Source organism: Pinus tabuliformis, chromosome 2_1 (assembly GCF_031772625.1).
Source record: "Pinus tabuliformis cultivar Carrire ecotype Pingquan chromosome 2_1, CPIR1, whole genome shotgun sequence".
NCBI classification, from domain to species: Eukaryota; Viridiplantae; Streptophyta; class Pinopsida; order Pinales; family Pinaceae; genus Pinus; species Pinus tabuliformis.
The window spans coordinates 609,311,967-609,339,387 of record NC_142299.1 but is presented as its reverse complement, the minus strand read 5'-3'; the positions used below and the strand labels follow the sequence as shown (position 1 = coordinate 609,339,387).

Genomic DNA, 27,421 nt, shown 5'->3' with positions numbered 1-27,421 from the left:
AATAGCTATCACCGTACAAAAGTGCCAAATGATAACTCGGGCATTCATACATTAATATATAAATAACTGAACTGAAAATCACTCTAACACAAGGTAGAAATAGTTAAGAGATAGAAATACCATTTATAACTAGTCCTACTCATGAGCTTCAAGCGATAACGATTTATTTCTCCTTGATCAAATATCCACTAAGAGTACAAAAGTGCAACATCAGTAGCAGATATCAAATGCAAACATCAATAAATCCTGTTCCATTCATTCATCAAAACCTCCTCAGAGGGTACATAAGTGCATGTTTTGGGGATAAGTTTTTGATAAATTTCAGGACCTTTCTCTAAATGCATGAGAAGGGTTTAAATACTACTAACTAAATCTAAAAATAAATTATTACAAAAATATAGGATGCGGTTTAAATGACCGTCCTCTTTTCAGGAAAATAAAACAAAATTGAAGCTAAAATTAAATCTAACATTAAACTACTTTTGTATTTGGTCCTTGAAATCGCACGCATGCAGCATCTGTTTGAGAAGAGTCGGCTAGCTGACTTCCGCTTTTAGCTGAGCTGAGAAAATATAATCGACAAGAGTTGGCGCCATTTTTTTGGCCGAATTGATGATAAACTTAACAGTCATCCACTGGCTATGTGGCTTTACCAAGTATGCCCAGTAATAATCCCAGTTCAACTTGGTTAACCCTTGGATTGCTTTTGCCTTCTCGTGGGCTCTTTGCTTCCAATCTATCTCTAGTTGCTTTCTTGCAATTTTCGGGGCTTACAGGTGATTGGGAAATTAGCTGCTTGCCTTTTCGAGAAATTTTTCTCAGCGATGCGCGATTACCGTTCCTTGATCCGGGTTTCCTTTTTTTCCCCTTTTGCGCTTTTTATTTTTAGCAGATATAAAGTTCAAAATTTGTAAAGATAATACTTGCGAAAGCTCTTGACCCTGAATTTTAAACTACCTGTTTCTAATATCAACGTTGTCTAGTACCCACTTGACCATGTCGGTGTATGGGAGAATTTTGGGTCTTGCTGCTATCTGGTGTAAGAATGAGCAAGCTAACTCTGTAAGGGATGCTTCAGAAGAACCATTTGAGCCTGCGGTAGCAGTAACTTCCATTACTCTGGGATTCTCCTCTTCGAGCAGATTATACATGCCTTCCCACGTAGCTATTCCCGCGTCTCTGTTACAGGCCGTGTCTGTATATAAGGGTGCCATTTCCTTTTCTTCTAAGCTCGGGGCTTTGCTTTTCTTTCCCATTTTATCCTGCGTATTGCTTTGTATCGGCTTTTGTTCTCCGTTCCTGCAATTCACAAGTGAAGCAAAAATGAATGACAAGGAAGGGTGATGGGAAAGTTTTAAATGCCGCAGACACATCAAGTATACCACCTTACGTGAAATGATTCTTTCGATAAGCACGAACCCATATCCCATTATAACTGGCAACTACCTCATTTATTAGCATTAAAGCGCATAACCAGGTGTCAGCTTAGGGAAAATACTTTTCTTGAATAACGTGCTTGAAAGATATGTGATGAAGTGATTTTGCGATTTGCTTCGCAACATCGCAGATCGCAAAATCGCAGAATCATAACATCGCAAAATTGATCGCTCGTGACATCGTATTATCGTTGTATCGCGAAATCGCTGTATCGTAATATCGCAGATCGCAAGAATGTTATGTATGCCAATCTTTGTTAACCTATTTTCTGCGAAATGCGATCGACGTTATCGCATATCGGCAAATTTTAAAGTGTTTCATGTAAGTTGTATTTGCTGGGTGCGATGCGATACTATCGCGTATCGCGATCTCGCAATATTGGAACTTCGGCTTGTAAGGAGGCATCCCGCTATCTTTTTGCGATGCGATTTTCCTAAGGAAAGATTTTATCTTACCTTATCATAAAACTTGGATTTTTTTAGGTTTTCAAAGGGAGGTTTCCTAAGCTTATGATGGTAAGTTTATTCAAAAAAGGAAATTTAAACACTACTTTGATTTTTTAGATTTTTAACTAAGGGTCCCCACTTATTTAGTATTAGGAATAACACTAAATAAGAAGGGGGGTTGTTGCTGGCCACAACACCTAGTCATATATTGCATAAATGTTGGTCAAATAAGCTTCCTTTCAAGTCACCAGAGTAGAAAAAATTCGATTGATAGCCAAAAGACCCATAATTGACACACTACCTTTGAATCAGAGGCTTCCTTGAAACCCTTGAGAAGGAATACCTTAATGTTGTTGGAGTGATGTCCAACAGAGCCTCAAACAACTTTAAAAACTTGAATTGGAAGCTAGAGCATCGAGATAGGAGCCTACTTTGATGGATTTTCCATTTAGGGCCTGGCGATTGTGGTATGCCGAAATAAAAATTGGGAACAAAGGGTTACCTTCATGTAGAAGAGCCCAAGCTAGTCTGAGAACAACCGAGGAGTGGAGTCCAAGCACTGCTAGAGTGGTTTGAGAACCAGAGAGCCCCTTTTGCAAAATTTCCCATGAGTTGGAGTGTCGAGCCCACAACTACGTTAGCCAAAGGATAAGTGATTGAAACCTGAAGCGAAGCTCTTCGCAGAGCTACCTAAAAGTTGAACACTTGGATGCCAAAATGGATTAAGGAGAAAGAGCAACTACCAAATTAACATGCCACAAAGATGGTGGATCAATATAAGAAACAAACTCAATCATGAATGGAGCAGGAGCCAAACGAGAGTCGAATTTATCACCAATCCTCCTATCCATCCACACAATCCACATCAATCTATCATTAAATTTTTCCAGTACAACTTCTGAAGAGAGGCATCATGATTCTGAGCAGAGGTTGATTCCAAGGTTAAGGCAGATGAATACAATTTTAACAAGCATGCAAGGTGAAGGGAGCAATGTATGCATGGTGATGATTTTTGTGTGATGCCACATCAAGGGAGATCCATGTTCGATCATGTAACCAATACATTAAGCCTTCAAGGAGTTTGACGAGGATATAAGGGGCGTCACATAGAAGGGGATGGGGAATAGATAAGGAATAAGGAGGGTGAGAGGGACCTAGGAGAAAGTCAAGGGAACAAATATTCGAATAAGGGAGGGGCTAAGGGGAGAACCATAAACTAAGAGTCATATAAAATTAGGGAATTGTGCAAAAACAATTGAAGTCACTGATTTCTAACTTGGTCTCTTCCATAGAGCAATCCTTATTTGCTTACAGATCAAAATCCATGTTGTTGATTATAAGAATATGGTAGAACTCTTTAGAATGAAAGGATGCAACCAATCCTCTGATTCTTTGAAGTACCAGGGCAAGGGAATTCCCCTTTAGATTGCCTTCCTTAATGAGATAATGGATTGTAATTAGCGAGTCTCTAAGTATAATAATATCTTTGATGCCTTTGTCTTTAGCAATGCATAAACCTTGTAGGAGACCATACATTTCAGCTTGATTATTGGTTTTCCTTCTCGTGCCTCATGCAAATTTAATCTCTATTATTCCGTCGGGATTGTATAATATCCCTCCCCCTCCCGCGATCCCCGTTAAGTTTGTGTTTTTTTGTAAGTCAATGTTCTATTCATATAGGAAAAAAAGGAGTACATTCGGTGGTTTTAGAAAATAGGTGGTCTCACCTCGACGGGTTTGTTGACCAAAATTTGCACCAGATGACAAAAGTACAAAAGGGAAACTAGGGACATTGTCCATAAGCGGCAGGGCCAGAGGCACCAAAATATAGATAAAATATAAAAAATACTAGAGAGCATATTAGTCATCCGACGTGATGGAGGCAGGGTTGTCTAGGGCTGTTCCTGGAGGAGATGGAAGATGAAATTCACACTAAACATGCCCTTCAAAGTGTGCCAACCAAGTCTCCAACTTTTCTACTTTCTCAGTTAGTTGATTTTGGCCTCACCAAACCACCACTAGTCTCTCCCGACTTTGGCATTGGAAATAGTGCATTCGTTCCAACGTTGTCAACTACTCTCCATGCTCCTCGCGACAGACTCTCTTAACTGTGTCCACTCTTTCCATTAGGTTATCGATAAGTGCTCGATAGTTCTCCAAGCAACAATGCTAGATACCCTGCCCTTCATTCGCTTCGGCTTGACCAAACCCACGATTCCGCTTGTCACCCCGACGACTTGGCTTGTGAAACCGCGTACCACCACCCTTGCTGGCACCTCATTTATCTCCTCCACGACATCCACACGCTCCCACACTAGCCAACCACGCACGTCCAACGGTCTTGCCACCTTGGCGGGGAGCCCCAGTGGCAATTATCAAGTCTGCCACACCCACTGGGCCAAGGGTGGCTGGGGAGGGGGAACGCCTGCACCGCGCAGGGGGTTTCATAATTCGCAGAGACGGCGAGCCGTCGTGTTCAAAATCCAAAGGCTAGACCCCCCACCAGAGAAACCAAACACAACCGTTAGAGGAACCAAATTACACTACTCACCACATGAGAGAAACACAATACCACCACCCACTACCTGAAAAAGACCACCACCACTAGAGAAACCAAATACCGTTGCCCACCACACAAGCACAGATAATTGAAAGAAAGACGAACACAAAGTAGGCAACGCCTGAGCGCAGCTTCCCCTAAGGCGACGACCAACCTCCGAATTCACCTCGCAGAGACCACCCACCAATCCACCAAACACCGTCGTGCCCACGCCAGAGGTCACGAAATTGGAAATTGAAACTAGTTTTCCGCCACCACCCATAGAGTTTCCTATACTGTTGGTTCTAGCTTCCACTTCTAGCCCGAGCAAATAGGCTTACCATAAGCCAAGAGGAAATGGAATGGAAGAGGTCTCGTCCCAACGACTTCCCATCCTTATGCATGCAGACAATAAGAAAGAGGCTTTGTAACATGGTCCAACTTGACACATTGCTCCAGCAAATGCCTAGGACGAGTACACACAGACCACTCCTACCAAATAACCTCCTGTGACGCTTTCGTTTTCTCCCCGGAGGCCACTGCGAGGTCCAGCACCAGACTAGAGCGCGGATACGAATCCCGGGCTCCCTCATCTTCCCACGCCTTAACCATTTGCCACCTCAAACTCCAACACGGTGTTAATACTTGCACGAGTTGACAACCTGCTGATATTACTCCTCCCATTACATGCACTTTGGTGAAGGGTCTGGAAGGACTGTCCCTCACCCCCACTGCTCCTGTATTCACACATGAGGTTCCTCCTCCACATATTGCAAGGACCTCACCCCCATTGGGGAGTTAAGTCTGTGTTTTTAAGTTACATGAAAATAAAAAGTATTTTGTTTTCTTGAACATAAAATTAAATTTTAATGTGATTATTTGAATGAAAAATCTATTCAGTAAACTTGGAAATATTGTATAAGGATGCAAGTGAAAGTAGATGTAAAATTGATATTGACCTTTTCTTATAAAATATAGGTAAAACTATATCTAATTAACAAGTGTTTTATAATTAGAATTTTTTTCAATAATCTCATTGGAATTTAGCTATAGAAGAATTGTTGGAATTGCAATTTTTCATTATTTGATTTGCAATTTTTATCACAAATCCCAATAACACCTAGATTATGAAATCTCAACAATTAAAATAATCGTAACCAAATTTTAAACAAAATATTTGGAAAAAAATAATTATGAAAGACTAAATTTTAAAATCTTTAAATTACACCATTTCTAACTATCTAAATACAAATTTAATTGAATATTCTACTCAAATATATTTCACAATAAATTGTTTATATTTAATTTATTAATCATAAATTCTTTATAACTTTTGGAAAAAAATAATTATTATATAATTTTCATGATATAAAAACATTATTAAGTTAGATAACTTCCATAAAATAAATGGATATATAAATTATCAATAAAATATTTACAAAATATAATAACTTCATAAATATAAGGAAAAATTATGAAAATTTGCAATTGTGTATAGTACCTTAACTTCATGGATAAAGATAAGTTGAATGGGATGCTTTGACTCCTCTAAGACCTCCATAGTGATGAAGTGTAAGGCATATTTGGTATTTTGAAAATAGTGATAAAGTGTAAGGGATATTTAGTATTTTGAAATATTATAAAGAAACAAATTTGTTTTTTTGATTTTAGGTAAATTTTATAATTGTTTTTGATTGGTTGAAAATTTTATTTTATTTTTTTAATTAGAATGAAAATGTATAAAGAATTGATAGTTTCCATTACATTGGTTATTACTATTACATTAAATATCACTATTTTATAAATGTCACAAAAAGTCAATTATAATATGTTTTTAAGATTCAAATCCATGAAATTCAAGAAACAAATTGTTCACTAAATTATTTTAAAATTTTTTCATAAGAATTTTTCTTTAAATATAAAAAAATTAATGACTTAAAATAAAAAAAATATCGGAAAAAAATAAAATATCTTTTTTTAAATGTATCTTTTTTTGGTTGAATGTACCTCATTTTTTTTCCTTTCCAGAATATCCTTAAAAAAACCACCGAATACCAAATTTCAAAAATAATATTTAAAATAAACCCTAATCCTTTACAACAATATATTCATTATATAATTTAAATAGAAAAAATAACAATAGATGCCTCACTCACTTCATCCAAACTAATTAACACCAACCCACTTAGAAACTACCAATAAATTATTTCAAGTATAGCAAAATGACAACCAAAAATTTAAAGTACCAAGCACCTAATTACGGTAAATTTTGCCACATCCCATCGAATAAAAATATATAATATACTCTCTCTATATTAGAGTTCGAAATTACCACTAAAATAAAAATATATAATATACTCGTACTCTCTCTTTATAAATATCTCTTTATAAATACATATATATACAGGTGGTGCACTGTGGTTCAATATTTATTTATTAATTTAATTCGTTATTTCCAAATCGCAGACGTACAAGGGTTTGGAATGAGGGGTTTATGTTTTATTGGCAAAATTGAAAATCTGACTCGTAGATTTAAAAACGAAGTAGAGAACCATGGCGGGCGTTCCTCCTTCACAGCAGGCGATTGCTGCTGCCGCTCCTTGGATCAGAGGTCTCTTTGCCTGCCATCATTTTTCTTCTTATACCACTCTTTTAAAGTCTACGCCTCTGGTTTTATCACTTAGGGATTTTCTTTCCGTTTGTCTGTAACGAGTGTGATTACAGTGATTCGAGGGCTGGGAATCGCCATAGGGTTTCGAATTTCATGGTTTCAATTTTTGTTTGTTTGTTTGTCTTTCTCGGGTTCTGGGGTTGCAATTGCTGAAGAGCGGTCGCGGGTTCCAAACTTGCGCCGTCGCAGTTGTTATCTATATCGGTTCCCGCTTCGAATACCCTGGAAAAAGACGTAGAATGCGTGGGATCATTGGAAATGGATGAGGTCACAGACTTCTTGATCGTGTGACAGTGGGAATATTCGCCAGAATATTCCACATCGACGGTTTTGTGGCTACCGGAGGAGGTGGTCCACTAACTTTAATTAAGCTAGCAGGGAGAGAAAGCCAAACACAGTGACTGATCGAACAGTGAAATTTCAAATGATGAGGACATTTTTAAGAATCAGTCGGTCATATGGCGTATAAAGGCAAATTCTATATAAATTCCTTCCCACAGCATCAAGGCCACTGTATCTATGTGTTCATCCCGACGGACATGGCATAGAGTTGCCTATGTGTTTGATGGGTGCCTTCTTTGTGATTGTCGTGTGTTTTGTGGCTCTCCTTTGTGAGTGTTGCCTGTGTGATTGTTTCTTAATTGCAATTATCATAGCAAAGTAGTACACTTCTGATTGAAGATTTCCATAAGAAAGTTACTAATAAAAAGCAGCATATCCCTGGTCGAAGGTTTTCATACCATGTCAATTATCGCTATCTTGTTGTGTTAGGCATTCAATCCTGAAGTTTTGTAACACTACAGATCTCATTAGAAGCTCCATACTGTGTTGGCGGATTTTTATTGAGAAAATTCGAAATTTGGTGATTTGCTAAATTTGGGAAATACAATCAGAGACTTGCCATTTCATTACTGGAACTCGTTTTGCCAGGACTAGACCTTTAGGAATTTAGTCGGGGCCTATGTGTCAGTTTCAAACAGAAAACCATAGATGCCAACGTCCAGATTATGCTAGTGTTTCATAAAATTTGCGGAATCTCCTTTACAGAGGTGACAGGTAAACCTTTTCGAGGACTGAAGCCGGGAGAACTTGATGGTGAATTACATCGTACTTTTTTTGTTACAGAATTTCTTGTTGCTGAATTAAAAAATGAACGAGGAAGTAGCAAGATTTGTATTTACAACTACGATTATTATGTATAATGGGATTTTCACATGGTTTGATTTTAAGCTGGTAAACCTCAGAGTTGACAGATAATTTTATTTGTGTCCAACAATTGACCACATAAGTAGGTCAATGAAGGAGTAACGCTAGTGTAATACAGAGTAATACAGAGTGGGAGTGCGCTAGCATTTCCTATATTTAACCTAACAACAATGAGCAAAGGTATACAAACTGATGCAGAAGGAAAAATCAAATGAGTACAATAGTGAAAACACTGACGAGAAGAGCATGGCAGGCGGAACTGGAACTGGAGGCTGAAGTGGAAAGAGAATGGAGGGAAGTTTTCTCCTCGAAGTCCTCAATCACTCTGCTTATTAGTCATCCACATTCTTCCATTTGGCTTGGGAGGCCTGCATTTGGCTACTCACAAATGTTAAATTGTTGCGGTCTGCCCTTCAGTATAAAGTTTAAACACACATGTGAACATCTCTATAAACTTGCAGGAGTACGAGGCCTCAGCTAGCTCCCTTTGACTATCAGGGACACATCCAATTAGTCCTGTCAACTCAAGGATATCTAACATCCAGCTCACTATGCATTGACAAGTAAATGGCATAAAAGGGAGCCGTGTTTCAATGTCTCTGTGATCTTTGTTTTGCCTATACAGTGGTCACATCCAACTTTTATCAGTAAATGTATTTATACAATAATTAACTGCAAACATGTTCTGATTTTATGGCTTTCTTTGATGCCATCCAATAACAAATTTCAAGGCAAGTGGCAAGAATTGTTACCTGGAAATTGGAAAGCTAAGTGCCGGAAATTGGTGACATGCCTTTTCGATTAGACTGAAGATAAACATTTCTTTCCACGGGTTATCATTTATGGCTTCCATTTTCTTTGTATAATAATTTATTAATGCTAGCACTTGTGGACCCGTATGGCCTCTTGGAGTTTATGTCCAGTTATCTGTTAAACTTGTACAGGATTCTATCAGTAAAGTCTTCCATTAGTGGCCATTAGTTTTCTATCAGTACGAGTATGATTTGTCCTTGCATCCTGACCATTATTGTCATACAGAGTAGATAAACATCTACTTGCTAGTTCTAATGGAGTCCCTGAATATTCCTGATAACGACTTGTGCTCTTAGATGTTATCTATCTGGATTCTGTATATCTATATGTGCGTCTCTGTGCGTGCACACATGCATGCCAGCAAGACAGAGCAGCACCAAAAACTTTACCTTGGGCCACGTTGCCTGTATTTTACTTAATTTGGCACTGCTACCCCAGTGTTTCCATTCTTGACCTTTTTCTGCCCTCACTATTTTCAAATTCCCTCTTCAGAGACACTCAACGTACTTTCAAGTTTCAGCACTTGATTTAGAGTTAGGCCTCCACTTGTTCTTCCATCTTTTTTATTCTCTTAGCAGTTGTGGACCCGTATGGCCTCTTGGGGTTTATGTCCAGTTATCTGTTAAACTTCTACAGGATTCTATCAGTAAAGTCTTCCATTTGTGGCCATTAGTTTTCTATCAGTCCGAGTATGATTTGTCCTTGCATCCCGACCATTATTGTCATACAGAGTAGATAAACATCTACTTGCTAGTTCTAATGGAGTCCCTGACTATTCCTGATAACGACCTGTACTCTATCTATATATCTATATGTGCGTCTCTGTGCGTGCACACATGCATGCCAGCAAGACAGAGCAGCACCAAAAACTTAAGTAAACACAGAAAGGAAATTTTGATATGAATACCCTGGGCCACGTTGCCTGTATTTTACTTAATTTGGCACTGCTCCCCCAGTGTTTCCATTCTTGTCCTTTTTCTGCCCTCACTATTTTCAAATTCCCTCTTCAGAGACACTCAACGTACTTTCAGCACTTGATTTAGAGTTAGGCCTCCACTTGTTCTTCCATCTTTTTTATTCTCTTTCTCTTATATCTTTATTGGCTACAACACTTTCTCCATTACCTATGACCTCCTTTTCATGGTCCAGAATATCTTATGCTATTTTGTACCAAGCATCCATAGAGTGGTTTAAGAAATCCTCCACCATACCAGCCATGCCAGTTCATCTCAATATCTGCTTTATATACCAACCTCTTCTTGCGGGTGTGTCTTGGATCTATCAGGAAGAGCCTGAATCCTCTTCTCTGTTAGCTTCCTATGGATTTTCTTGTTTTCTAATATCTGCCCCTACTTTTATCTACTGTTCTATAAGCTTCCTAGCTGCTAGAAGGTGCCAATTTCCAAGCTTTGATCCAGGCTGTCATTTTACGGTTCATTTCCTCTCTATTCAATCATGGTTTTTCTCTTGTCGTGGGTGCCAGCCCTGCCACCACCCCTTCTCTTTTCATGTTACCTCTTCCTTCTTCCATCACTGCACTGATGCTGTGCAGACTGTCCTCAATTCTACAACTGCCCTTGTCCAAAGTGCTCTGCAAAATCTCCAAAGACCTTTCAAGACTGATCAATGTTTCCCTCATGTTTCCGTCTAACCTTTGTTTGTTTCCATCCTTCAGCATGATTGATTAATTTTCCTTGCAAGTTGGTGAAAGATTCTCCCCTTTTGTTGCAATAATTATACCGCTTTCCTTAAACATAATGTGTTGTATGATGGTAGGGATGATTCAGGGGTGTGCAGGGGCATATTGTTTATTTTTTTCTTTGAATTTCTTGTCTTAAGTGGTCAACCTTATGCTGATTGTTTTACAAGCCTTGATCCTCAAGAACTTGTGTTTTAAAACAATTTTTTGGAGGGAAACATTTCATTTGAAATTCCAAGTTTAGCAATGCCTCATTTGTTGCAATCTATCAAAGCAATCCCTTGTAAGGCAACTGTCTAAAAAAGATAACATGAAAAGCTAGTAGGCGGCTGTAAAAAAATGGCAGTGAACAAAAGCTTAGATCATAGAATCACTATTCGAGAAAAGGATAGGGAATATGCAATAAATCATACTACATGGAACATCTGTCTTTTCAAGTAGCTATTAATACACAAATGCAATATTTTTCCGGGAGTCTAACAATAAAGAATTGAGGGCAAGCGTAAGAGCATTCTTGCAATTCATAGGGAGCTGATGGTCATACTAGTGATTTTTCTTCTATTGTTTTATTCATTTCATCCCATCACTTAAAAATTTAATTATGTGATTTTACAAATTTCACATCAGTATTGTACATGGTAGCTTATGATTCTAAGTTTCTAACCAATCCGTCTAATACAAAATTCTAGGCACTACAGGACAAAATGACCACTTATACAAAAGTGAAAGAAATTTTGTCCACATGGTCTATGATGTTGCATGGTCTTTCAATTTTGATATCTAATTGGTGCATACTCCGTTGGTTGTGCTCCTATGAAGTTCCAATTCGATGGCTCTATATTCCTCTACTCTTACATTTGTATAACCTCAAAACATTAGATTGGTTAAGAACTATGTAAGGAATGGTATTAAGAAAACAGCAAAAGGATTTGCTAAATTAGTGTTTTAGTTGGGGTCTAATCACACAACATAGACCTTTAAAAGTTTGTTATCAAACATAGAGATACATTGGGGGTTGGTGACCTTAGGAAAGCAAATGCTCCAAATTAGGGCTGGATTGCATTTAATTAATGAGAGAGATAAAGAAACCAAATTCTTTTTGAAAGTCCTTAGGTATAAGCAAAACTTACAAGAATTATGCTGCAACGTTTGAGATAGCACAATTGTCTTCTAGGGTTGATTTTTGGAAAGATTTGTTAGCAATATAGTTCCTTTCTTTGGATAACCCTGCTAAATTGTTTGCAGGGATGATTAAAGAAATGCCAATATGTAGTTCCTTACAAAGGTTGTTATTAATTTGAAATCTTTTAATGTTGTTGAAGATGTGAGTGGCATATCCTTGTTGATGATATTGGTCCATGTGAATATGACTCATTGTTGCACGAAGCAAGTGCGGTTTTTGGAAGCGTCATATATATATATACACACACACACACACTGTTATTAGAACCGGAGATCAGAACTAGACTGAGCCAAATTGAACCGGCTGGTCCAACTGGTTCGGATTTGCTGGTTGTACATACATACATATATAGATATATACATACACTGTTATTAGAACCGGACATTAGAACTAGACTGAGCCAAATTGAACCAGCTGGTCCAATTGGTTTGGATTTGCTGGTCCAACCGGTTGGAAGGCATAACTGGGTTGGATATGCTGGTCCAACCGGTTGGAAGGCATAACTAGTTTGGATCGTCCTTCTAAACCATTTTTGGATGGTTCGGTACTGAACTGGCCATTTTCACCAAACTGGTCAGTTCGGTAAAGTCATGTACAATGCAACACGTGGGTTTATTTATTTATTTCTCTTAGCTATTGGTCCACAGTAGGTGCCTAATATTCAAGCCTATGGCCTTACTATTGCTATGCATTTCATGGTAATGTTAAATTTTTAAAGTAAAGATGACATTTCCTTTATCTTTCATTTTCATCCTAAATTTTTAACATTACCATGAAATGACTTAGGATGTTTGAGAGTGACTCTGAACTCATTGGATTTCATATGGAGAAGGTAGAATTTTAGATCCCATTCAAAATCCAAACGACTTAACAACTTTTCAAGATTTCATGATTGGGGGATTGCAATATTTCCAATGGATTTTGTCATGCAAGAGGGTATGGAACTAGTATTTAATCAAGAGTACTAAGCCCTCTATGTACGTTGATGTTAGTGGCATTGGTTGTCAAACTCCTCTATCATGATCCTACTAAAAATGTACCCAACACTCGAACAAAATCTTTAATTGACATGCTAAGCATTTTCTATCTTATTTTAATGCTTAGAGGGTGATATTGATGACGAAGATCCCAATATAGGTAAAGATTTTGATGATATGTAGTTATTTGTTGTAGCAAGATTTTTTTGGATGTTAGAGGTCATCTAGGGCTTGTTTTTTGATGTATTTTTGGTTCAGAGATGGTTTGCACTCTGTGTTATTTTGATTATGTGCATCCTTACATGTTATATAAATGAGAACTTTTGCTTATTTGTGTATAAATGGTTTGGCTTCATATGGATGCACATGAATATATATGTTTTTCTTTAAAATTTGAAAATTTTATGTGTTTTTGGTTCACTGTTTTTTGGTTTGGCTTTTTTACTGGTTTAGGTCTGGTTCTAACTGGTTCCTGGCTTGGGGGGTCTACCGGTTCATGTTGAGAAATGTAACTAGTATTGGTCTTCATAATTGTATTTGAGTCATGATGTAATGTATTTGTCAAAAAGAAGAAAAAGAAGAAATATTTTGTAAAAGAAAAATTATTTATTAGCATGGGGTTCATGCTTATTTATTTTATCTCTAGTTCAAAGCACCCATTGTGTGCTTATAGGGTTTATTTCATAGTCATTGTCTTTATGTAATAGACCCTTCTTGGGCTCATTGTATCAAAGAAGAAAATTATTTTTATGTAAAAAGAGTCATTTGTCACTCCTCCATCAAGTCAGCCTCAAGAGAAGACAAGTTGGCCTCATGAAGGGATTTGACCACCTTGAAGAGACTATAAATAAGAAGGAATTCGACCTATTTATGGATCCATCTATCCATGAATTCCATGTGCAGTTTTTCATGAAGAAAAGAAGTGTGGAGTTGAAGGAAGAAAGAGACAAAGTCTAGCAAGAAAGAAAGGTTCCATTGTCAAGCAAGAGAGACCTAAATTTTGCTATTTATGCCACATGTGCGAGCAAACTAGGGTTATTACAGGTTTGAAGAATTGTAGGTCTGAAGTGTTGCAGGTTCAAAGTAGTGATGAATGAATTTCAAAAGTTGTAATAAGGGAGAAAATACTTGGAAGTATTGACTAATGAAGAACTTGACCAAACTCTCTTGGAGGCTGACTTAGTGGCTTGGAGGAAGTCTATTTCTTGGTCAAAGGGTCTAGGTTGTCTCATTTGATTTGATTCTAAAGAAAAGAAGATTTTTTTTTTTTGGGTTTTCCCCTAGAAGAGGGGTTTTGCCTTGGCTGAGTGCCTACATCTTGTGTTCTTTGTTGCGTTTGTGATCTTCATTGTTTGGCATTTATCTTGATGATAAAAATATAATGATTGCAAAGAAGAATTAATAAGAAATATCACAAGAAAGTGTCAAAGAAAGAGAAATCAAATTAATTTAACCCTAACTATGCTACCCTAAGGATTTCTCAACATGGTTTCAGAGCTAAGGTCAGTGAAGCAAGGCAACTAGAAGATCCCAATTGAAGGGTAAAGGGATTGATTATTTTAGTCTTGAAGGCCGATCTCCTAGAAGGAAATCCTAGCTACAAAAAGAACATATTTTTTTGGGCACATTCATAAGTATATACCTCTGTAACTAGGCCGTAGACCAAAGCTTATGGACCGAAGAAGTTAGAGGAGCAAAGAAGCATTTTCTTGGAGATTCGAGAGGCTAGATCAATAGCCTAGACAAGGCCGAATCCATTATGGGATAGAGCGAAGATTTGTGCTTAAATGTTAGTATCTGAAATCAATATTGAGATCTAAATTCACCAAGTTTTGTGCGTTTGAAGTTACCACAGGTTCTGTGCAAGATCAAGGTGACCAAGTCATATAATTTGAGGACTAAAAGTAGTTAAATTGGCAACTAGGGCCAAACTCCATGTGGATCAGCTTATTTATGACAGCTGATATTTTTATTGGATCCCTCTCGTCGAGAGGTGTAGGATTGATCCAAAGATCATCCGATTCCGATAAGTATTTATGGAGATATGAATTTATTTTGTTTATATAATTATTACCAAGCCGACCAGCAACTTGAGTAGGCTCAGAAGCCCAATAGACGTGTCTATTCATCATCTACGTTCTAGTATAAATTGGTGAGGATTTGAAGTCATTTTAACACATTCTTGGGGTGTTCTCCTCCTCTCCACGTCTTGGGTTTTTGGAGAAGGAGGGACACCTAAAATATACATTTGCTGATGCCCTAGCCGCAGTAGCTGATGCCCTAGCCGCAATAGCTGATGCCCTAGCTACAGTTCAGTTGTGCCCTAGCCGCAGTGCAGATGATGCCCTAGCCGCAGGCTTATAAGAAGATCTAAATGCAGATAAGAGGAGACTTATGTGCAGCATGAATAAGCCCCTATACGCTGTCTCAAGAGGCTCAATCCGCAGATGAGAGGAGGGCTAATATAGGCCCTAAATGAAGGTCTGAATCCATTGTCTATTGACCCTATATGCAGCAAGAAAGAGACTCCTTATCCACAGTCATAATCTGCCTTAGCCGCAGTCAAAGAAGGAGGTTCCAGCCACAGCAAATGGAGGTCTTAAGCAGCTGTATAGTAGTGCCCTTAGCCGCAGTAAGGGGAGCCCTTATACGCAGCCCAAAGAGACCCAGTTGCTGTCACCTAAGCCGCTGACATAATGCTACATTGCTGTAGGTAACAGCGTGGCCTATTTCAGGATTGTTTGGGCATAATCAAGCTGTTCTTGATCTCGGTATGCTGAGCAAAAGAATCCGCAAAAAGGAGGAGCTAGGGACAGTAGTTTAAGGAGCTGTTTGGATCACTGTTTGAAGGGACTAAAGTTACAGTCCACTGATGGGCTAGGCCGCAGGCCATAGCCAGCAGTTGGAGACCTTTATTTAGTAGCTGCGTTCAGAAGGTAAGCAGCCCTATAAGGCAGCGTATCATTGGAGGATTGTATGAAAGCTAGCTGCAGTAATCAGGTGAACTGTGGGGCATGGTTAAGGTGTTGTGGCTCTCAGAGGGTGCCCTAACAAATGACCAGGTCTGCCATGCACCTGTCCTTATGAAAGGTACCAGATTAGCAGCCTTGACATGATCAGTGAATCGGCAAAGGAAGGAGAGTCTTATGGAAGGAAAACTTCAGTAATATGGGTAACTGACTGAGCTGTTCATCTGCTACATATCTTCAGTCCTTGGGATCAGATCTGCAACCTCATTGTGTCATCGTCAAGGTGAAGATCTCTGATGTCTGATCTCCTATTTGGCAAGTCAAGTATTGACTTAAAATCATTGTACTCTATCTCTCTCTCTCTCTGCTGAACTTTGAAGATAAAAGAAGATTTGATCAAAGGGTTTCCCCACACATTGTGGGGTTTGTCCCTGGCTTGCGCCATATCTTGTGTCCTCTTGTCTTGGCTTGTCTTCTGCGTTTTATATTTATGTTCTATCTGCAGTTTATCATAATGCTGATGTGATTGCCAATTGTGAAAATTTAAATAAATTGCTCTAGCATAGAACATACCAAAAATTAACACCTTGAAGCCAGCAAAGAAAGGGACACATGCCAAGTTGTTTATAAGCATTGGAGGCCTATTTGAAAGACCCATTGTTGAAGCTACAATCACTATAATAAGAAGTCGAGATTCTTAAGAAAGACAACGTACAATGCACCTTTATATAAGAGATCTGAACCCTCTCAAAATCGACAAAGAATCTCTATTGTATTTTGAGCAGTGTATTATAATAAAGCCCTATCTAGAGGGTCACAGTCTCATACTCAGAAGTGTATATTAGCTGTTGACAAAAGTTGTAACAACCTTTCTATCTCAAGAGCTGTGTAACGTGTTACTTGAAAAGAAATCAAGTCTGCATTCTTTTGGAATAGGAACAAACCCTATTATTAAAGACAAAGAAAGGTAGATTTTGTGCAAAAGGTATATTTTGAGAATTTGAAGAAGCAGTGGAATTATTTGGCTTTTTAAAGTCTTATTAGAAGAAACACTTGAAGGAAGCAATCTATATCAGTAAAAAGAGTTGACTTAGCACCTTGAAGGCTTCTAATACAGATAAGAGAAAGCATCTAGTATTGGAACCAACTTGAAGTCCTCATCTAACTCAAGTAAGTATAGATATTACTGTTTATGTTTTAGTCATCTAACAATATGTTTTCAATTTGCAAGAAAAGGCAATAAGCTCTATGGATTATCAATCTTTCAATCATAAAAGATAAAGGTATGTAATCTTGAGGTATGTATAGCATGTTCATTTGTTAAGAGTCTAGCATGAAATTTTTTAGGTTTAGTTGCTTGTATGACTCGAGGTTTGCAAGTTCTAATTGTGTTAATGTTAAAATTGGCAACTAGGGCCAAACTCCATGTGGGTCATCTTATTTATGGCAGCTGATATTTTTATTGGATCCCTCTCATTGAGAGGTGTAGGATTGATCTAAAGATCATCCGATTCCGATAAGTATTTATGAAGTTATGAATTTATTTGTATTATAAGACATATTGTCAAGTCGGCCAGCATCCTATGTAGGCTCAGAAGCCCAATAGTTGTGTCTATTCATCATCTACATTTTAGTATAAATATAAGGGACTTGAAATCTTTTGACACACACATCCTCTTCATGTGTGGTCTCCTCCTCTCCACGTCTTTGGGTTTTGGTGAAGGAGAGACACAATGAAGATACGCTGGCCCAAAGATGATGCCCTAACCGCAGTGATGCCCTAACCACAGTAAGCCGCAGGCTTATGAGGATGATCTACGCAGCAAACAGAGACCTTATACGCTGTTCATGGTGAGACCTTATACGTTGATCATGGAGACCTTATACGCAGTTCTTGAAGACTCTTATACGCAGGTCATATCATTGTTAAGAAGAGGCCTAATCCGCAGAAAAGGAACTCGAACTTCTTACCTTAGATTGGGCTGCAGGCAGAGGACACTTCAGCGTGGGAAAGAGGCAGCGTAGGAGCCTTTTGGAGCTGTATTGAAGTCTGTTCACACTTGCTGGGAGGCCGAGTTAGGTAAGGAGAAGGGCAGGTCTATTGTGGCACGTTGAAAGGGCAAGAGAACTCTGTTTGGGTAGAACGTAAGTTACAAGTAGGCTATGTGGTAGGCTGCAGGCCATACCACCACAACAAAGCACTTGCGTGGGTCTATTTTGGGGTTGTATTGTGCCCTAATCTCCAGCGTGGAAACAGAGGGATCACACTAAGGTGGGCCGCAAGGATTGAACGCTGTTTGAGGATTGTTTGAGGGCTGTTGCAGCGTGCTAAAGTGCCCTAACCAGGAACAGTCAAGGGCAGCGTGGGACAACAGATTTGGAGGCAAGGTTGTTGTATAAAACCCTAGCAAAGCATGTTGTAAAAGTGTAGGACACGAAGGATGTAACCTTTGTTGATTGTAAACCTAACTAGGTTTAGGTTTTGGATATCTAAAGTTTGATTTCTTAACCCTAGATGCTCCCATTGTGATGACATGCTAACCATATATTGATAAAGTTAACTTCATGCTCTTGCATATTTGTGCTTGGTTGTACTTGTTGATAAGATTTGCAGGTACATAGTCTTCAAGATATTGAAGATGCTTATCTACCTCATACTTGATAGTGACTTAATGATGTTGAGCATGATGGAAAGAGGGAGTCTCGATGACATTGAAGTTTATATTAATGATTGATAAATGACCTTGTTAATAAAGGATGATGTTCCTGAAGGAATAAAGTTTTGGAAGGTCAAAGTTCTCTAATGATATGATGATGCAAAAGAGAGAGCCTGCGTGGTTGAGTTGTTGATGGATTTGTCCCTTAGTAGAGAAGAAGCTTGGATAAAGAAAGGGTATATGTCCCTAGTGAAGAGCGATAACATATTGTGATAGCTATAGTAAAGACATTGAAGAAAGAATAAGATTGGAGAAAGGCTAAAGCACTACAAATGGTTAATTTTTAATTGATGAAGTTGTGAACAAGAATTGGATGTTTTAGAAAGTGTTGAGGTTGAGTTTGGTGTTGCTGGAAAAGTTGAAGAAGGAAGCTTCCGTCGGAACGTGTTTGAAGATTGTGATGAGCTTAAGCAACACTAGAATAGTTGAAGACCCCAGAATTTTGTGCTAGAATAAAAGAACATATATGTTGGAAGTTTGATATTAGTTGGGGTCGTGAAGCTATAGTACGTGCCAACAAGATGAACAAGTAGTTGACGTATTAACAAAATCTCTTCCCAACAAGAAGTTAGTTTATTTTAGGAGCATGCTCAGATTGGTGGATATCTCTGGTTTGGTTGAGAGGGAGAGATGAGTACCATAAAACTGCCTGTATGATGGTACTTGGGAGGACATCTTGGTCTGGTTAGTATTGAGATCTTAGTTGATTTTGGATTTAAGACCTCTGTGGTTTATATCTTTTAATTTAGAAGCCAGAGAACCCACAATATTAACCATTTCTTTTATCAACGTTTCAAATCCCAATCAGGATCCATCATCAGGACAAACTTGAATGATGATAGTAGAAGAGCATGAAGGTTTAAATAGTTTATAATAGAGATATGTCTGTTAGTATATGTCTAAATCCCAGTGAGGGAGGGTATCGTGTGGAGTTCTGGTTTAGTGTTGATACTTGGAACGCTCTAAGGGTTGGTGTCAGGGCATGGAGGCCTAGATGGTATCTATATCTTGTTGGATTGATACCATGGTTGTAACCTAATTGTACCTATAGTGGTAGATGCCTGGATGACACCTTAGTCCCTGTTGAGAGGACACCGTAGCAGTTAGGGTATCCCTAACATTGCATATTCTGTTGTACTCTTCTTAAGAACATTTCAAATTGAGGTCAACCTTTCACTAGTTGAACAATTATGAATACCTCCCTAGTTAAGTAGTGTTGAGAAATATAACTAGTATTGATCTTCATAATTGTATTCGAGTCATGATGTAACGTATTTGTCAAAAAGAAAGAAAAAGAAATTTATTTTGTAAAAGAAAAATTATTTATTTGCATGGGTTTCATGCTTATTTATTTTATCTCTAGGTCAAAGCACCATTAAGTGCTTCTAGGGTTTATTTCATAGTCATTGTATTTATGTAATATACCCTTCTTGGGCTCATTGCATCAGAAAAGAAAATTATTTTTATGTAAAAAGAGTCATTTGTCACTCCTCCATCAAGTCAACTTCATGAAGGGATTCGACCACCTTGAAGAGACTACAAATGAGAAGGAATTTGACCTATTTGTGGATCCATCTATCTATGAATTCTATCTGCAGTTTTTCGTGAAGAAAAGGAGCGCGGAGTTGAAGGAAGAAGGATACAAAGTCTAGCAAGAAAGAAAGGTTCCATTGTCAAGCAAGAGAGACCTAAATTTCGCTATTTCTGCCACATGTGCGAGCAAACTAGGGTTATTACAGGTCCGAAGAATTGTAGGTCTAAAGTGTTGTAGGGTCGAAGTATTGATGAACGAATATCAAAAGTTGCAATAAGGGCAAAAATACTTGGAAGGATCGACTTATGAAGAACTTGACTAAACTCTCTTTGACGCTGACTTGGTGGATTGGAGGAAGTGTATCTCTTGGTCAAAGCGTCTAGGTTGTGTCATTTGATTTGATTCTAAAGAAGAGAAGAAGAATTTTTTGGGTTTTCCCTTAGAAGAGGGGTTTTGCCTTGGTCGAGTGCCTACACCTTGTGTCCTTTGTTGCGTCTTTGATCTTCATTGTTTGGCATTTATCTTGATGATAAGAATATAATGATTGCAAAGAAGAATTAATAAGAAAAATCACAAGAAAGTGTCAAAGAAAGAGAAATCAAATTAAATTTAACCCTAACTATGTTGCCCTAAGGATTTCTCAACAATTCGATGACCAGTCCAATTATGATACCATTGATATATATCATTGCATTTATATTCAAAAACATCCTTAATGCCAAGTTAGTTGCCGAATACATCAAAGCATGCATATTGTATGCAAATCAAGATAGAAATGGCATCCATAGTACATTAATGATTAATTATTCGAGCATCAACCATTTAGAATCTAGATTCTTCTCCTCTTGTCTGGCCTTTGCCTCTAGCTTAATTCTCTAGGGATATTAGTTAACATTGCCTAATTTTGATCAAACTGCCTAATCCAAGCCTTAAAATATGGTAGAAAAAGCTTAACATGCCTGATCAATGATTTTGACTTGAAGGGTACATTTTTGCTAAGGCCATGACAAGGAAGTTCAACAATCGACACCACCAACATTGGGGTACATATAGGGCTTGGTGCTCTTGATTAAATGCCAATCACATATCCTTGTACATGATATAATATAATGAAATGCCACATTCCCATTGATCCTGAAATCTTGAAAATTGTTAGGTTTGTTGAATTTTGAATGAGACATGAAAATCTATTTTCTTCATATGAAGATCAATGAGGTTGTAACCACTCTCAAACATCTAGAGTCATTTCATGGTAATGTTAAATTTAATTAAAAAGATCCTTTTACTTTAAGAATTTAACATTACCATTAGGGAGCATCTAGGAAATGTCATGGGGAACATCAAGGGAGCACCTTGGGAGTGTCCGAGAGGCATGGTTCCTCACAAAGTAGTTCAAAAATTCAAAAAAAAAAACCTAAAAAAAGTGATCTACGTAACTATGTGGGCGGGGTTTGGAACTGTGGCAAAAATACGGTTTGGCTTGTGGGACTACGAACAGAATCGTCACGGTTCCAAAAGAACAAGAAGTGTGTTTTTTCAACGGAATTGCAGTTCTGCACGAGACACAGTTCCGTATGGGATGCGGTTCCAGGTTTTGATCTGTGGGGGGGACGGTTCCTACAACACTGATATGAATATTGTCAATCTACAATGAGTTGAAGTTGGTTTCTGGTCACCATTGTAGGTGATAAAGCACCAACAATTGTGGACTATCTTGTAAGTTTAATAAGGCTACATAATATTTTAGTGGCATTGTCCTAATAAAGTGTATAAAGAAGCTATGAGAGAAGGTTCAATAAGGCAACTTATAGATCAATGATCTATAAAGCAAAGACCTTGAAAGAAAAAAGAAGTGGAGACCAATTTCTTAGTTTAATGTGCTTTATAGGATTCTAGCTAAATTACTTCGTGAAGAATTAAAATGTTTATCACGTTAGGGTAGATGAGAGTCATTAGATATAGTTATATTGAACAAACTAATATTTGTTTAGGTGGGAATAAAGTGGATTAGAGAATTAGATTCAGATGTGTTATTTCTCAATATAGAATTTTAGAAGACATATGATAAAGTAGAATCACCCTTTGTTCTTTTCAAGGTATTTCCCTTTGATCCTTTATTGTTATTTTAAATCTTATATCTATCTCGTTTGTTGAAGTGTTTTTCTAGCAAATTTCACATTGTTCAAGTTAGTTAGACAAGGATGTCCTTTAGGCCTTGCTACCGCAAAATCTAGTAGGCCTCGTGATTGAGTTCGCTAGGTGAGAGCTAGACCTTGTAACAATAATGGGGAGATATTGCCACTATCATCTCAACAATTCTCGTCTTGCTCTTTAGTGGCATTTCACCACAAGGAAGGCTTCCCAATATTCACCTATAAGGATATTCTAATTATATGTCTCAAGGTGATGAAAATAGGCTAGGTGAAGATACTCTATATTGGACAAGGCTCAATTCGTCTTGATGAGGGAGCAATGTATCACACACCTAGGCTAGATGAAGACTTGTATAGACTAGTGTTTCTTGATATGCAACAATAAGGGAAACCTAGACATATAAAAGTCAAAGAAAAGGTTAACTAGAATACTAAATCAACAAAGGAATAGAGCAAACCCACAAAATAGGCCTCAAGTTAAAGCTAGGCTAGGGTTATGGTTTCCAAGGCACAAAATTGTCTGGAAAAGGATGAGGTTGGCCCTCCTAGGGAAAGATTTGCCATCAACAATGCATTAGAAAGGATTATGGAGATAAATCTTAGGTTTTTAACCTACAAACATACACCGTTGATGGCTAGAATCAATTCAGCCCTAGGAAAAAGCCCTAGTGTCTTGCCTTAAAGGCTTGGGAGAGATAAAGAGAAGATAAGTATTTAAATATTTGAGGTTTTTGATCAATACAAAACTCACCAGTGATTAATCCTACCTTGGTGATGGAGTCTTAGGGCAAAATTTAAGAGATAAATGACAAATGATTGGAGTAAGGGGGGTGGGGAACCATTTTTCAACTTTATAAAACCCTACCTATCTTTGTTGTGAGAGGAGAAATTAAATAGGAGATGCACACTAGGATTTGGCCTATGGATTTCTAGGAAGAAATATTTAACATTCAAAATTTAACTAAGATTTCCCACAAATATTATGCCTTTAGTCATGGATCATAGAAAATTCTTAGCATTAATTCAATTACATGTAAAACAATGAAAAATCAACAATAAACTTACTACTCTTCCATGAAAATACCTTCTTTCAATCCCAAAAAGACATTCCCAATACACAAGCCAATCTCCAATAGCAAATGTTCCATAAAAATCACATCTCCACAAGTTGTGAATAAGACTAGCTAAATCATGTGCTAGAAGAGAGGGCCGAAATCTCAAGTGTGATGGTGAAAAGAAAGAATGAATGTTCGCCAAGACAAGGGGTTACAAGCCAACTCCATAGCTGAAAACAACAAAATATTGCCATAAAAGCCCACACCTATGGGTCAATATCATCCAAAAGCATGACGTCATGCCCTTTTTGGGCCATAAATTCCATGAAAGTGTGTGGATGGTCTAGTGAGATGTCCCATCATCATAATCAATGCCAATCCTTGAGGGTAGGCCCTCAAAAAATGCCTCAAAATGCCTCTAAGTGTCAAAACCATACTCTCAGTGGCCTGCATCACCCTCTCAAAGGCTTGATGGGTGACGTGGCATCACCTCTGTCCAACATATGGGCTCCAAGTGCTAGTACAAGCCCTCCCTTGTCATCCCGTGGAATGACCATTATCATATGGACTTTGTATCAAGTAATGCCTATCAAGTAGTCTCAAGGCCAACTTGGGGGGCATGCTGGGTCCGCTGGGTACAATGTCAAGAATATCCAACACCAAGCAAGAGGAACTCAACGTTTCAACATTTGGGGGTGCTATGAGGTGTCAATTGTTTGATGGAACCATCGAAGTGCCCAACGCTCTATTTTGGAGGGGCAATGCTACATTTGCAAGGTCATCACTGCTCTCTGGAAGTGTAAAACGACCTGAGCATGATGTGTAGTGGAGATGTAATATTGTGCTCTCAAAGGCCTCTGCTGATGTGTGAAGGACCACTTGGAAAAATCATCTCTAAATCAAGTGAAAGTCACCAATCATTGGGGACAATTACCATAGATGTATCATAGTGGACATACTTAATTGTTAGGGGTATAATAATACTTCAAACCAAGATCATCTTTAATATCTAACTAGATGAAGTCTTGTAAAAGTGTTCTCTACCTGAGCTAGTGATGGCTAAAAGTGTTCTCTCACTTATGCCTTCTTTCTGGCTCAAACTCTTCTTCCTTGCTTGACCTCTGCAGCTGGATAGCTCGATCTGCCAAGGAACTCTCTCTCCTTTGATGTGTCCATCTTCATCCCCATTCCCCTGCTCTTATAATCTCTCCTTAGTGAATCAACGACTATGATTAGATCTCCATCAATGACTAAGATCATCTCAAACTCAATCCGTGTGAGTTTCTAGAGCATTCTCACATTTCCTTAATTAATTACTATTAATTAACTAGTTTTCCTAAGTTAGGAAAAATTTAAATGATGGTTAATTAATTTAATTAAGGTGTTTCACAAGCTTATCTTGCGAAACCTTTTATGGGTTTTGAATATCTCGTGTTCTTAACCTCTCTTACAAAAATCGAGACTAGAACACTTGTGCGATGCTACAAAAACTAGCACTCCCTCTTAGCGAGGAAGGTGTTCTGTCTTATCCCATAACATCTTCACTCACGATGCTGATGTTTGACATCCGTAACAGCTTGTCGCTATCCATCAAGCTACTATGCACACTCTAATTCATCTGCACTGTTGTTGACATTTGCAATGTGCCATCCTGCATTGTCGCTGACATCTGCATTGTGCCATCCTGCACTGCTACCAACTTTTCTTTGCGCTGCAATTGAGAATTTATCTATTGTGTCTCTGTACTGGCTTTGTAACTGTCTCCTAGGTCTTTGACTGCAACTAGCATCTGCACTGTCTATTGAGTAACTGTCTGTGCCTTGACTGGTTCTGCGCCCCTTAAGTAATTGACTGCAACTAGTGTTTGCAATTGTCCCTCAAGATCTGATTGTGCCTATTGACACAGATTCTCTTGCTACTGAAAACTGTGGGCCCTCGTAGCAAAGATAATGATCCATATGAGGAGTATAATGCAACTGCTGCTGCTTTTCCATGGACCCTGCCCAAACCTGTAACTCTGAAGCACTATGCTCCTCCTACATCTAAAGGTATAGTTGCTATCACCTTGTGCTATCATTGTACAACTCTGATCATACACTGCTGAAGCCACTGCGGTGTTACTATGTACTAGTCACCTCAGATCCTAAAGTACTAAGCTTCCATATGGATGCTCCCTTAAAGATAGACTCCCTTTGAAACAGAACTGGGAAATCCCTCCACCTTCTAGCAAAGCCTCTCTACTGCAACTTGCACTCCTGTCTGCATGCCTAATTGGACTACAATATTTTGTTGCAGGAAATTCAGTCTTGTCATCGGAAACCCTTTCTGATAGACACCTTGCCTCTTGCTGCGTACTGAAACTACTCATTTTGCCTCCGGTTCTCCTCCCGATGCTGTTATATAGTTTGTAGTCTCTGTAAACATGAACTCGTTGATCGTCTCTGGCTAGAACCGTGCCTTGCTCTCTGGAACTAGCCAATTTTCACTGCTTCCCTCGACTTTACTTGCTGGAATTAAATCGACCTCCTTTCCTCCTCTGGAATAGCTGGAAACCTCTTTGGTTGGAACTGCTCTCATTACCTACAATTGGGCAATTCGCGTTGCTTGTGTCATTGCAACTAGTTCTGCAACTATCTCTTGAGCACTAACTACAACTAGCTATGTAGTTATTATCTGAATAATTGGCTGCACTTGCTGACACTGAACCTGCTACTATGATACTGTGGGCCCCCCGTAGTAAAGGTGATGGTCTTGCTGCAACAATTGGAGTTGATCTAACGAATCTCCTGGCCGCTTCTGCACTGGACCCTGCCCATCTGGCACACTGGAGTATCAAGCTACTCCTCTTGGATCTGGTGCCCCACTATCCCCTTTCGAGCCTTGTCCTTTACTGGGAAACTGCTTCGCTTTGTAACTTGCACTTGATAGCTCGCACTTCCTCTGACACATGTCCCCCGCAGCAGGAAGTCGATATGCTGCCCAGATTTGTGTTCTGGATAACTCGCACGACCTCCTCTAGCAATCTTGTACGACCATCTCTAGCAAGTTGTAAGAATTGGGAAATAAATTGAAATCTCCTCTCTTTCCTGCGACCCTGCTTCTGCTACTCGTACTTCCTTAGGAAATGTGTAGATTTGCTACTGCTTGCCTTTGGATGTCCTTCTCTAGTACTCACACTGCTTGCTACCTCATCTAGGCAACTCGCTCAACCTTCTACAAGTCTTTCTCTGGAATCTGGTACACGATCTGCTGCTCCTAAAGCTCACATTGGTTGACTGGCAAAACTGTTGCGGCCTGCTGTTTCAGAAATTATGGATTTCCTCATGGAAGCTGGATCTGGAAACCCTTTGAGAAAATTGGAAATCTTCGTGTGCTTTTTTCTTACTATTCCTGCACAGATCTGTTGTTGAAACCCTCACTGCAAAATCGTTGTGCCCGGATCTGCTCAATGAAACAACTGATCTGCTCACTAAAACCCTCTATCCGACAAATCCATTGTCTGCAAATTCTACTTCTGAGGCTGATCAAATTTTCCTCCAACCTAGATCTGGAAATCAAACCTCACTGCATCTACAATTCGCACTCCTAGCTCGCTTGCGCAGATCTGGAGGAATTCTGCCCAGATCTCCCTTTGAAACTGCACAACTTTTCTCCTCTGACTTCTGAGCCTCTGATCTGATCCTCACTGCTCTGATACCATGTGAAAATTCCTTGAAATGCAACAACTGGAATTTATTCTTCTAACTGATTAATTATGTAGTTTATTTGTTATTGCAAATAACGAATAAATCACACTACAATTTCTTCTTAATAAAATTATGCTGTGGAAAATAAATTGGAGTTGAAAAAATAGAGCGCACACACAATAAAAATGACACCAATCTTTTTGGACAAAAGTCCCTAGAAAAACCCAACTGGGAAAACCGGTGTAGCATATGAGAGTTTATTTTATTATATGCAACAACAAAATCTGAGTACAATATCTAAATGCCCAAACTGGCAATCCTCCGACAAAAGAATCT

At 38.5% G+C, this 27,421-nt stretch overlaps 1 protein-coding gene across 9 annotated transcripts in view; it reads left to right on the top strand.

Moving 5' to 3' along the window:
• The first annotated feature begins 6,862 nt into the window (after nucleotides 1-6,862).
• LOC149201974 (pre-mRNA-processing protein 40A-like) overlaps nucleotides 6,863-27,421 on the top strand; it is a 441,059-nt gene continuing 420,500 nt past the window's right edge. For 6 of the 9 annotated variants that reach the window (XM_089403062.1, XM_089403058.1, XM_089403064.1 and 3 more), the window contains exon 1: nucleotides 6,864-7,033. In XM_089403062.1, coding sequence (XP_089259188.1) covers nucleotides 6,976-7,033 — 58 coding nt within the window. In that variant the 5' untranslated portion in view covers nucleotides 6,864-6,975. Of the gene's footprint in view, nucleotides 7,034-27,421 lie in introns of all 9 variants that reach the window. The other 3 variants (XR_016253884.1, XM_089403065.1, XM_089403060.1) reach the window with 2 other exon arrangements.